The following is a 13,964-nucleotide window of genomic DNA, read 5'->3' as shown; positions in this document are numbered from 1 at the left end:
CTGTAGAGAGGCCCTGGTTGGCCAGGGCATCAGTTCAAAGGCTTTCTTGTTCCCAGGTTGAAAGGCTTCCCTTAAAGGGGAAGCCCTAATTTTTCTAGGCAGAAGCTCCAGAAGCCCTAAGTTTTCTCAGCATAGATTTGCCACTCGGATTTATTCCCCCTCCACTGATGTCGCCAATCCTCCCCCCCCCCCGCCCTGCTTCAAGAAAAGGAAGAAAGAGGCTCCTGTTGAGCTTGCCTTCCCTCCCTGTTCTGAGCTTCCCTAATCACGTGCAGAATACCTTTCTGTTTCAATTGGGGGGGGGGGATAGAGGAAGACCCAAGTTCAAATCGATTTGGATTCAGCAGGATCCACAATGGAATAAACAAAGTAAGTGCAGATTCTGCCCTAGTCAAGGACATGGAGGTGAAATTAGGGGCTTTCTGTTTTTATTTTTGCCAGTTCAACTTTCATCCTCAATCAGCTAAGGATCCCTGGCCCTAAAAAAGTCTGTCTGGTCTCGACCAGGGCCAGAGCATTCTCTGTTCTGGCCCCTACCTGGTGGAACGAGCTCCCAGAGGAGATCAGGGCCCTGACGGAGCTTAAACAGTTCTGCAGGGCCTGCAAAAAGGAGCTCCTCCACCAGGCATTTGGCCGAGACCAGACTTAATCTACAGCGACCAAGGGCCCCTGCTCCCCCCCACCCACCCCCCCCTCAGAATTCAATCAATAAGCCACCCCCCTCAGAATCCCATCAACAAGCCCTGGACCTGTTTGTATTACGATTGTTTACTGTTATACTGTGTTGTGTTTGGTTGCAATTGTTGGTTATCGATGTACATGTTCTACAGACTGTTTTATGTATGGTTCTCTGTTATAATGTAAACCGCCCTGAGCCTCCGGGGAGGGCGGTATAGAAGTATGATAAATAAATAAATAAATAATTTCTGCCTTCAAAAAAGAGGCAAAATGGAAAAGGAACAATTAGAATTAGCCAGAATTCAGGGAGATAAAGAAAGGGGCACTGCTGAAAAGGAACAACAGATAGAATAACTAACATGGCTCAATAGGAGAGAGAAAGGAGGAAAGTTGATAGAGAACAACAAAAAGAAATGTATAATATGAAAATGCAGGAGATCCAGTTAAGGATAGAATTACCAGTACCATAGAGAGGTGGGAAATCACCTCAGTGGGACAAAAGAAATTTCAATGTTATCAGAAGGGAGATGATGTGGAAGCAATTTTCTTTAGCTTTGAGAGAACATGTAAAGACTTGCAGATGAAAGCAGAATGCTTTATTTGTGCCCACAAACAAGTGGAGGTCAAGGTGGGCGGCAAATCTGTGACTCCCTAACCTACCTGCACCTGAAGATCTGTGAGAGGCTGTCCTGAGTGAGAGGTTTGAGGATCCCATAAGTCTTCCTGGACTTTTCAGTCAGCTATAGCAGAATACCTGCCACTGGCAGCCCTTGACCCCAAAAAACTGTTCAATAGACTCTCTGGAGGAAATAATACAAAAAAAATGGTTTTTGTATCAATGGTACTATGTCATTTCTGAGGAAGATATCTCCCTGCTCTAGAATTCAGGAGAAATTCTATGGTAAAATCACAGGTTTCTGCTGAATAATAGAGTGGTGTGGATTTGACCCAGCAGTGACGTCATATCATCAAGGTAATGGTGATCCTTCCTTTTCCCTGTCCCCAGCCTCTAGCTAGAGCCCCCATGGAGCCTGACAATTTAAGAAGCCATATTGGACAGGCTCACATAACCTCTACCTGCACGGTATGTAGCAAAATATCAAACATGTATTTGATCAGTTTTGAATGGCTAGATTACCGAGACTGAAGGACTTCCAGTAAGCCGCGCAGTTTCACTGACCAGGTTCAGGAGTCGTACAAAAGTGGGATCTTCATATTCATATCGCTCGCCAAGTAATATGAACACTATAATATTGGCGGCGGCAGCATTCATGATTACACTGGTCTCAAATGGTTTTCCTATTTGAAAAAAAAAAAGGCCAATATTTAGTTTGGAAAGAGTCTTGCTATTGCTTTGATATTAAGGAGATATTGCTTTGATATTAAGGCCCATTCTGCTTCATGTGGTCCTTCCTCTTCTTGTAACACACCTTCATTGCTTTGATGCTAACTTGGATTTTCAGGCCTCCCGTGTTTTGGGCAGATGTTTGACTTGTTAAAACCCTCTTTCCTACCAAGTGGCTCTCATGTCCATCCACTTATATATTCATTCGGAATGCTTCTTTTAAGACACTTTAAAACTTGAAACAATGTTCTGGATGAACTAAGGGAGAGAATGCCTTTGTCATCATCTCATAGTTTGACCTAGAGGTGTCCTTTGTTGTCATCTCATGTCTATGTCACTATCTCATGGTCTGAAGTTTCAAAGGCCAGATGTGACATTATCAGATGTGACTATATGTGCTGAGTAATGTAATGCCAAGTACTGGAGATATAAACTTTTGAAAGGTGATTTCACATGTTAAATTGGCAATAGTAGGTGAATGACAATCACAGGCTTGATTGGATTAGATATGATATACAAGGGGGTAGTATGAATGGAGATATCAAGATTTGTAAGGAGACAGGAACCCTAGCTCTCAATTTGATCTAGGGAGGTTCAGTCAAGGAAGATGCAAAGAATAAATGGACCTAAGGGTGACGTTAGAAACCATGATGTTAAAAAAAAACAGTGTGGGGTGGAAGGTGGGACAAGATAGAAGCACAGTAGGGTGCAGGACTGCATCCTCCTAAGCTGGGTGTAGCCACTCAACAACTTGAAATCCCAAACCCTACTTAGACAGTACCTCCAGGGACATCAAACTCCAAAATACCGATTTGCAGAGGCCACAATCACTTTCCGGTCCTCCAGAATTTCGGACATGGCAACGCCTGCCAGCAAAGTTTTTCTTTTTCTCCTGCAAGACTTTATTTCATTCCAAAAAGTTCTACAAAAGACTTTTCCATAGAACTGAGAGGGGTAAGTGTCTGAGAGAGTGCTTCGGAACCGATGTTATTAAATTTCCACCTCCACCCCCCTCTCCGCTTGCTTATGAACTAACAAAGATGGCTTGTAACAGCTATATTTAATCAGATTCAGCAAGATACTATGAATAAAAAAGAGATTGCATAAATGGTTATTTTAAATCCAGCTTACTGATTGTTTTGCTGTCTTGGAGACCTTGGTCTCAGATAGTGTGTAGGTGCATGACTTTGTATTTACACCAAGAGCATAGAGAACCAGAGATGATCTCCTAGAGAGGCAGAAAGAAGCACCAGCATAAATGGCATACCGATAAGCAACCTAAATGGAAGGAAAAGGGGCACCTTGCAGAGTGAACTTTGAATGTAAGCCGGATGAAACTAAAGAGGCGTGGAAATTCCTAGCATCTATTTTAATGATAACTCTTAGTCAGGGAGGCATCGATTGTCACCCCCAAATTCCTGGCTTGGAGCGCGATGGTACGTTGCACTCCTACCAACTTTAATTGACTGACTGCTGATAAATAGTATATAATTCGTTCTAATCTGTTTATATACTAAGGGTTTGTTTCTACTTATAAAATAAAAGTTCTCTCCTATTTTAAGGTTTAGAATTATTGAATGTTACTAGATGAAAGTTTATAAATATCGGTTATAGAAACTCTGTTGAAACTATACTAAAAAGAAATCTATATATATATGCTCTTGATATTATACATATATATATATAGATTTCTTTTTAGTATAGTTTCAACAGAGTTTCTATAACCGATATTTATGAAAACGCTAGGGGGCGTCACCCCAAGGGTCAGACATGACTCGGTGCTTGCACAGGGGATACCTTTACCTTAATATCAAGAGCAGATATTTAAAAAAATCACCTAAGAACAAGAGCCTGTCTGAGCTATTGCAACAGATAAGTCATAAACAAAGTGATGCCTCTTTAAAAAGTTCCAAAAGATAGTGAAGAAGATGAAAGCAGTGGTGATATTGCAGTGGTCTTAAGAGCAAGCAGCAAACTAAATAAAGATCTCATAGTACAAGAGATGAACTACACAAAATAAGGTAAGAGGTTAACACCTGTAAGAAAGAATTATCTGCGGATATAGCTGATCTGAAAAAGCATGGTAGAGAATGCTAAACAGATCGATGAAATACAGAAACAACTTGATGAAACAACAATTGAAGTCAAAGAGGTTAAACGAAAACAGGAAGACACAGATAAAAAATTGGATTCAACCCGGGAGAAGGTGGAGCTACTTGAAGTTCAGGCACAGACATGTCACGCATGCGCATTTGCACCCGATGGAGAGCACAAATGCTTGTGCGCAGCAGTCCCACACATGCACGTTTGCGCGGGCACCGGGTTGCCCTCTCCCCCCATCCCTTGGCAGCAGTCCACAACCGGAAAAAGGTTGCGGACCGCTGCTTTAGACAAAGGACTTAGAGAAACATAGCCCCTATATGCTAAGGGCTTAAAGAGGTTTTAAATTTTATCTCTTCAGTGGATTCTGGAGACTAGTTTTAGAAGTCATAATGGTGAATGAATACAAGAATCAATTTATGCTGTGATTTGTAGAAATGTTCTTAAAGCACGGAAGACAACACCAACTCACCTTGGTAGGATTCGAATTTCTTTATTAGGAAATGGCATTCTTCAACAATTTTGTCCTCTATGGTTCTCCTGCCCATTCCGCAGTCACGCAACGTGGTTAACAAAAAGCGCCGCATCACCTTCCAGTTCTCACCGACAGAAAGAATCACTCCTGAAAGCAAGCAAAGGGCTAGTTTCAAGAGTTGCCACAACCTATACGATTGTATTCGTGAAACCCATATGTACAAGGAGGTCCTGCATATCACAGGGAAATCCCAAGGAAGAACTGCATTGTGTTTCTATGTGCACTGTTTACAGTTGCATGAAGTGTGCTCCTTTGTTATTTATTTATATATTTTTATGTGTGTTTGTTTATTCCTTAGATTTTTAGCCTGCTACTCCATTTCAATTAAAGAAAGCCAGCTGAAGCTATCAAATATGTCCTCCTAAGGTGGTCAAGGGGTATCTATCTCCCTTTCTTTATCAAACATGGTCACTGCAGAACACTGAGACTTTATCCACGAAATAGGTCACCAAAGCCTCACAACCAAGTTCCAATTTGGTGTAGTGGTTAGGAGTGGGGACTTCTAATCTGGCATGCCAGGTTCGATTCTGAGCTCCCCCACCAGCTGGGTGACCTCGGGCTTGCCACGGCACTGATAAAACTATTCTGACCGAGCAGTGATATCAGGGCTCTCTCAGCCTCACCCACCCCACAGGGTGTCTGCTGTGGGGAGAGGAATGGGAAGGCAACTGTAAACTGCTTTGAGCCTCCTTCGGGTAGGGAAAAGTGGCATATAAGAACCAACCATATAAGAACCAATTGTCTGGCATTTTAGTGCCGTCCATCAAGGACAGAAAGAGACTAACTACCCTAAACAACAGGGTGGGCCATGAGCTCATGGATGTGATAAAGACTGCATAAAACTCCCATTTAGCAGTCTTCACTGCTATCTCGTACACCCTCATAAGCATGCGATAAGATGCTGTCATGGCTTCATTGTGAGGTTTCTTCCACATTTGCTCTTATTTCCCTCTTCCTCTCACCAAGTACCTTGGAATACCAAGAAGCTAGTTTTATGCAAGGGCTGAGAGGACATCAAGGAGCGATGTCATTACTGGCGGCAGGGAGACGTACATGGCAGTCCTCCACAAGATCTGCTAATGACTTGTTGGAAGGCATTGGGTCTCACAGAGCATTCAGGAATCCCTCAGGATCCATACGTCTCCATGGGCAAGCTAAAGTACACCCGCAGCTCAAAGAGTGAATGTGTGGGATTTGAATCCAGGCTTTCTGGTCATGATGGTCTGACCATGGAATGGGGTCAATCCCCATCAGACCCACCTCTATCCCTGCACGGAATATCAGGTTGGGGGTGTGGCCAGCCTGGTGGGTGGGACTAGCACCAAACTGCAAGAACCGGAGTGTCACCATGGTCAACACCAGGTCCAAACCTTGTCCCAGAGATAGTGACTCTGCATGGACATTGTTGTCCTCCAAGATCAGAAGCCGGGGAACTGCAATACCCAGGTGGTCATCACCTCCAGTAGGCAAGACAAAGTAGCTGGTGGTGCATTGATCAGATGGTACATCAACCAGATGGTCAAGTTCTCAACTGAGTCCCATCCTAAACCAACACTCTCTACCCCTGAGATCAGCAGCGCATGGAGAGCCTTGTAGGTGATATCATCCTGGACCACTATCGCCAGAGATTCATGAAGGACAAGGACCCAGGTGGAGCAATATCTTCCAAGGTGACAGTCTTGCCTTCTCTCATCCAGGTCTTGGTGACACATGCCAGGTCAACCCCATGCCCTGCTAAGTAGTCATGCAGCTCAAGGTCTTGTTAATTGACCTGGTGTTGCACATCATCAGTGCCACCCTAGCCTTCTCCCCAGTGTGTTTCAAGATGGGACAGAGATTAGAAGGATTGCAAGCATTTCCACATCTTCCAAACTTTCTATTGTCCAGTCTCCTCCCACCATTGTACCTCCCTTAGCCCAATATTGTTGGGATCACCACCACTCCAGGGGCCCTCCTCCACATCTACCAGTTTCTGGGCCAGTTCCAGGCATCAATCCCCTCTCCCTCTAGCACCCTGTAAGAAACCCATCTCATTGCCTAATTAGCCCAACTCAATTTGCTAACAATACTAACCTCCCTCCCTAACTAACAACTAACTTTTGCTAACAGCCTACTAAAAAATAGGCCAGCTATAGGTTTAGCCCAGATCCCTCCTACGTCTCCAAGCACCCACACAGCTGGCAAGGATGGGCTATTACACCATGGTGTGGATCCAATGATCATCTAAGGAGCCTTCCTTCAACCTAAAGAGCCTTTGTTCATCTTAAGTGACAGTTGTTTTAGAGCAGGGATGGCCAAACTGTGGCTCTTCAGATGTCCATGGGCTACAATTCCCATGAGCCCTTGCCAGCATATGCCAGCACATGGGAATTGTAGCCCATGGACATCTGAAGAGTCACAGTTTGGCCACCTCTGCTGTAGAGGAAGAGCTACTTAATTTGGAGGAAGGCATCCAACTTTGTCCACTGGAATATGTGGACAGTGCTAGAATCCACCCCAATATATCAGAAAAGATGAGCAGTGAAACACATTGGTCCATTGTACCATTTTGATTCTTTTCCTCTGAGAAGTCACTGAACAAAATTAACAGCATGGGATCAAGAAATCCCTCTCCAATGATACAGTAAACAAGCCAAGATGATTCTATGATTCTGTGATTCTATGATACTGCTATGAGCTCTGTTCCAGATTTCATGTGGCAGGGAACCAAGATCTTCATATGATCAACAATCATATTGGCAACTCAATCCACAGCATTGCCTGAAGACACTTGCTACTACGACCACTTCTCTGCCTCCAACCATGAGGTGGAGCAGTTAATTCTAAAAGTAGCTCCTGGCTTGAGTATTTATTTACATGATTAATTTATTTGTACCCCACCTTTCTTCCCAATGGGGACTCAAAGCAGCTTACATGGTTCTTTCCCCCTCTGTTTTATCCTCACAACAAATGAGTGAGATAAGTCTGAGAGTATGTGATTTGCCCAAAGTCACCCAGTAAGTTTCCATGGGACAAGTTGGCATTTGAACCACACCACCACACTGCAGAAGAATGGAGAACAAGCTTAAGGTAGAGGAGATGAGGTAGAGAATAATAACTCTATTATTCTATGATTCTATGATTCTAGGTCATAACTAGGGTTGCTGACTCCACATTGGGAAATACATAAGAAAAATACTTGATTTAGCCTACTCCTTTAACAATTTGCAAAGCAAGCAAAAACACCTGTTGTTCCAAAGAACGCCTATTGTTCCAAAGTACTCACCAAAACCTTCTGAAATACTTTTCACGATTGGGATCATGGGCCTATCCAAATAGACTTCTGCTTGGTTCACCAACGCTTCCTTTACAGTCTCATAGCCCGTCAGAATGACTACATTCCGAAGACCGATTTTTAAATTCATGACAGGACCATACTGCTTGGATAGCTGACATATAATTTTATAAAATGGGGAGGAAAAAAAACAGCTTTGGTCTTCAAGACAGTAGTCATCTTACTCAAATACACCTTAGCATACATTTATACACAAAATACGTGGCTGAACAGAAATGGCCAACTCAGAGACAATTTGTGGCAACTGGTTGGCCATTGCCTGCCTCTACTTACCTGCTTCACAATTATCACTAGCTGGCAGGGATCTAGGGGCCTGTGCATTCTTTCCCAATCCTTGTTTTTGCTTCTATTTAGACCATTACAGAATATAAACAAGAGCAAGTATCAGGTCATGGATCATTCCAGAAGCCTGTTCTTCGGCCAGCCTGCCAGTCCCCCTCTCTTTCCTCTTGGCACTCATCAAGTATCAGTAATACAACAATTGCCACAAGTAAAAGAAGCCAGAACAAACAGCTATGGCCTATTATGCACAGGTGTCCCACCTCACTTTCACTGTGCATGTCCATCAGTGTGCCTGCCACTTTGTCATTCTGCATTGATTTTCCTCCCATCAGCACTCAGTTGGCTTTATGGTTGTTGTTTCTTTGGGTTTTCTGAGAGTGCTTCTGTGCAGATTTCCCCCCTCTTTCACTTTTAAGTTGAAGGTAATTCAAAAGCATACAGATTTCCTCAGCTTTCCCCTCCACCTTTTTGCCACTCCTTGAATGTCACTTCTCTGCCCACATTGAGGTCATTTTGCCTACTCTCCACCTTCTACCAGCTTGATGTAGTGGTTAGCAGTGCCAACTTCTAATCTGGTGAGCCAGGTTTGATTCCACACTCCCCCACATGCAACGAGCTGGGAGACCTTGGGCTCGCCACAGCACTGATAAAGCTGTTCCAACTGCGCAGTAATATTAGGGCTCTCTCACCGTCACCCACCTCACAGGATATCTGTTCTGGGGAAAGGAAAGGGAAGGCGACTGTAAGCCACTTTGAGACTCCTTTGGGTAGAGAAAAGTGGCATATAAGAACCAACTCTTCTTCTTCTTCTCCCATTCATCAGTGTACAAGCTCTATTTCCCCCTTGTTTTTAGTTTTTAATTTTTTTGACATTGGTATGAGTCTATCCCCCTTCAAGGATCGCTGCCTTGCCGTGGCAAGGGGGCTTGCATAGCTCAGTGACGCTATGAGCTATGCCGTGCAGGGCCACCCAAGATGGATAGCTGAGAGCTCTGACAAAAGGTGATCCACTGGAGAAGGAAATGGCAAACCACTCCAGTATCGATATGACGCCGGAAGATGAGCCCCTCAGGTCGGAAGGTGTCCAATATGCTACTGGGGATGAGCAGACGGCTAGTACGAGTAGCGCCAGAATGAATGAAGCGACTAGGCCAAAGCCGAAAGGACGCTCAGTTGTGGAAGTAACTGGTGGCTAAAAGACAGTCTGATGCTGTAAAGATTTTTATTCCATGGGAACCTGGAACGTCAGATCCATGAATCAAGGCAAGCTGGACATGGTTAAACAAGAGATGACAAGACTGAACATCGACATTTTAGGAATCAGTGAACTAAAATGGACAGGAACGGGTTAATTTAATTCAGATGACCATCAGGTATACTACTGTGGACAAGAATCGCGCAGAAGAAATGGAGTAGCCTTCATAATCAATAAGAGAATAGGAAAAGCAGTCTTGTGATACAATCCCCAAAATGACAGAATGATCTCAGTTCGAATCCAAGGCAAACCATTCAACATCACAGTAATCCAGGTCTATGCCCCAACCACTGCTGCTGAAGAGGATGAAGTTGACCGGTTCTATGAAGCCCTACAACACCTTCTAGAAGCAACGCCAAAAAATGATGTGCACAGGCTGGTAGAATTTTGTCAAGAGAATACAATGGTCATAGCAAACACTCTTTTCCAATAACCCAAGAGACAACTCTACACGTGGACATCACCAGGCGGTCAACACGGAAATCAGATTGACTATGTGCTCTGCAGCCAAAGATGGACAAGTTCTATACAGTCAGTAAAAACAAGACCAGGAGCTGGTTGTGGTTCAGATCATCAGCTTCTTGTTGCAAAATTTAGGCTTAAATTGAAGAAAGTAGGGGAAAGCACTAGGCCACTCAGGTATGAACTAAATCATATCATAGACGAATATACAGTAGAGGTGACAAATAGATTTAAGGAATTATATCTGATAGACAGAGTGCCTGAAGAACTATGGACGGAGGTTCGCAACATTGTACAAGAGGTAGCAACTAAAACCATCCCAAAGAAAAAGAAATGCAAGAAATCAAAATGGCTGTCTGAGGAAGCTTTCCAAATAGCTAAGGAGAGAAGGGAAGTGAAAGGCAAGGGAGAAAAAGAAAAATACATCCAATTGAATGCAAAATTCCAGAAAAAAGCTAGAAGAGATAAGAATGTCTTCTTAAATGATCAGTGCAAACAAATAGAAGAAAACAATAGAATGGGGAGGACCAGAGATCTTTTCAAGAAAATTGGAGATATGAAGAGAATGTTTCATGCAAAGACGGGCATGATAAGGGACCAAAACGGTAGGGACCTCACAGAAGCAGAAGAGATTTTTTAAAGGTGGCAAAATTATACAGAAGGTGGCAAAATTATACAGAAAATTATACAAAATTATACAAGGGCCACAATGGGATAGTTACTAACCTGGAGCCAGACATCCTGGAATGTGAAGTCAAATGGGCCTTAGGAAGTCTGAGCAGCAATAAAGCTAGTGGTAGTGACAGCATTCCAGTTGAACTATTCAAAATCTTAAAAGACGATGCAGTAAAAGTGCTACACTCAATATGCCAGCAAATTTGGAAAACTCAACAATGGCCACAGGATTTGAAAAGGTTCAATTTACATTCCAATCCCAAAGAAGGGCAATGCCAAAGAATGTTCAAACTACCGCACCATTCCACTCATTTCTCATGCTAGCAAGGTTATGCTCAAAATTTTACAAGCTAGGCTCCAGCAATATGCGGATCGAGAACTTCCAGAAGTACAAGCAGGATTTCGAAGAGGCAGAGGAACTAGAGATCATAGTTATCCAACATACACTGGATGATGGAGAAAGCTAGGGAGTTCCAGAAAAACATCTACTTCTGCTTCATTGACTATGCTAAAGCCTTTGATTGTGTGGAGCACAACAAATTGTGGCAAGTTCTTAAAGAGATGGGAATACCAGAGCATCTTATTTGTCTCTTGAGAAACTTATATGCAGGTCAAGAAGCAACAGTGAGAACTGAACATGGAATCACTGATTGCTTCAAAATTGAGAAAGGAGTTCGGCAAGGCTGTATACTGTCACCTTGCCTATTTAACTTGTATGCGGAGCACATCATGAGAAAGGCGGGATTAGAGCAGTCACAAATTGGGATCAAGATTGCAGGGAGAAATATCAACAACCTCATATATGCAGATGATACCACTCTAATGGCAGAAAGTGAAGAGGAACTAAAGAGCCTGTTGATGCAGGTGAAGGAGGAGAGTGCAAAAGTTGGCTTGAAACTCAACATCAAGAAAACGAAGATCATGGCATCTGGCCCTCTCTATTCCTGGCAAATAGATGGAGAAGAAATGGAGATAGTGACAGATTTTATTTTCCTGGGCTCCAAGATCACTGCAGATGGGGACTGCAGCAAAGAAATTAAAAGACACTTGCTCCTGGGGAGGAAGGCTATGGCAAATCTAGACAGCATCCTAAAAAGCAAAGACATCACCCTGCCAACAAAAGTGCGTTTAGTCTATGGTAATACTATGGTATTCCCAGTTGCAATGTATGGCTGTGAAAGTTGGACCATAAGGAATCAAAGAATTGAGGCTTTTGAACTCTGGTGCTGGAGAAGACTCTTGCGAGTCCCTTGGACTGCAAGGCAAACAAACCGGTCAGTCCTAGAGGAGATCAACCCTGACTGCTCTTTAGAAGGCCAGATCCTGAAGATGAAACTCAAATACTTTGGCCACCTCATGAGAAGGAAGGACTCCCTGGAGAAGAGCCTAATGCTGGGAGCGATTGAGGGCAAAGAAGAAGGGGACAACAGAGAATGAGGTGGCTGGATGGAGTCACTGAAGCAGTAGGTGCAAACTTAAATGGACTCTGGGGAATGGTAGAGGACAGGAAGGCCTGGAAGATCATTGTCCATGGGGTCGCGATAGGTCGGACACGATTTCCCACCTAACAACAACAATTGAGTCTATCAATATGAGACTATTGCTAGTCTCAATTCGCTGAATAAAAAAAATTAAAACTACAGGAGGAAAGTTTAAAAGAAGTTGTGCTGGGGTTAATTTCCTGCTAGTATTGACTTGGAAAAGGAATCAGAGAGGAGGCAAATGGCAATGTCCCTAGTGCAAAAAAGAAAAGGATCTCAATCCTGCATGCAAACAAAAAAAGGGAGGAGATTGTCAGTGGAAATAAAATTGTCATGAGATGTAAAGCAAGAAAGACACCGGGATGGGAACCCTAAAGCTTTGAAAATATTTTTCTCTTTAATGCTTTAGTGAACAGTGTACGTGAGTATGTGTGTGTGAGAGAGAGGCGGGGGGACCATTTTGGCTGTCTCTGGAAACCTAACATTAAAATGGCAGCTGAGCCACGTGGATTTTCTGCAAAATGCTGCACTTAAAAATTGCTTCGAATTGGTCCATTTGAAGAAAGAGGCACTCTGCAAAGGAGAGATTTTCAGAAACTGCCAAGATCACACAATCCATGTGCAGGGTCAAATCAGAGAATCACAAAGAGAAAACTATGCAAATTTGCAAGGAAGGGCAGGAAATTAGCATTATTATTCAGTTGCAGTACAGCACTGGGGAAATGCCACCTTTTTCCAATTTTGTTGGGGAAGGCTAAAAAAGCTCTCCAGAGCTTCTCCCAGAGAATTCCTCCACCCTACAAATTGCAGCCCTGTGCAACGTGTGATAGTGTTGCCGCTGACTTTGCACAGGTGCGCATGCACACCTGGCCAACTATCACAGTTTTCAATGCCAGTGTCAGTTCATTTTATACCCTCAATATGCTTCCCTGTACATTAGACTGTGTGACTCTTTCCCATTTTTCACAGTGATCAATAACACATCAGAGAATTCCCTAGCGCTCAACAGAATGGAAGAGGGGGCTTCATAACTTCCTGTCATTTTTTTAAGTCAATTTAAACATCAGGCTTTTCCCCTTTGCCTGCATTCCTTTCAGTTTCCTTTCATTCAGTGAACTAATAAGGTAAAGGTAAAGGTATCCCCTGTGCAAGCACCAAATCATGTCTGACCCTTGGGGTGATGCTCTCTAGCATTTTCATGGCAGACTCAATACGGGGTGGTTTGCCAGTGCCTTCCCCAGTCATTACCGTTTACCCCCCAGCAAGCTGGGTACTCATTTTACCGACCTCGGAAGGATGGAAGGCTGAGTCAACCTTGAGCCGGCTGCTGGGATTGAACTCCCAGCCTCATGGGCAAAGCTTTCAGACTGCATGTCTGCTGCCTTACCACTCTGCGCCACAAGACGCTCTAGTGAACTAATATTAAAATGCAAAACCGGAACCATGAGAAATTTAAGGAAACACACTTGCTGGGTGCTACTGTACAACTGTGATAGGTCAACTGTATAGCTTTCTTTTAAAAATTGGATGTCGCCACTCCCCCCCCCCCACACACACACACATCACAAGTGACATTCCACTCTGATTTAGAAAACTGCATCTAGATATTGTAACAACAGAATGAATAAACCAGAGGAAAAAAGAATGGTGCCTAATATGGGCACATAATTTGACGTTAATACTGAAAGCTCACTGCTCTGAAAATCTGCAGTTAGATGTCGATGAACAACAGGGCTATGTCTTGTTCATTTTTTTTTTAATTTCAGAGGTTGCTGTCTTTACTTGGGAGGGAACAGCTGGAATGCTGTCTGGCCAAT

The 13,964-nt window shown here is 43.4% G+C and overlaps 1 protein-coding gene across 3 annotated transcripts in view; it reads right to left on the bottom strand.

Annotated features, from left to right (window-relative positions):
* LOC143827904 (cytochrome P450 2K1-like) overlaps positions 1–13,964 on the bottom strand; it is a 32,783-nt gene that overhangs the window by 18,449 nt on the left and 370 nt on the right. For all 3 annotated transcript variants that reach the window (XR_013227438.1, XM_077317945.1, XM_077317960.1), the window contains exons 2-4: positions 7,924–8,086; positions 4,596–4,745; positions 1,817–1,977 (exon numbers count right to left, since the gene is read on the bottom strand). Coding sequence is in view for 2 of the 3 variants with exons in the window: in XM_077317945.1 (XP_077174060.1) it covers positions 1,817–1,977; positions 4,596–4,745; positions 7,924–8,086 (474 nt within the window). In the remaining variant the exon portion in view is untranslated. The remainder of the gene's footprint in view (positions 1–1,816; positions 1,978–4,595; positions 4,746–7,923; positions 8,087–13,964) is intronic.

This window comes from Paroedura picta, chromosome 1, assembly GCF_049243985.1.
Source record: "Paroedura picta isolate Pp20150507F chromosome 1, Ppicta_v3.0, whole genome shotgun sequence".
NCBI classification, from domain to species: domain Eukaryota; kingdom Metazoa; phylum Chordata; class Lepidosauria; order Squamata; family Gekkonidae; genus Paroedura; species Paroedura picta.
The sequence above is the reverse complement of the archived record's forward strand: the minus strand, read 5'-3'. Positions and strand labels throughout refer to the sequence as shown.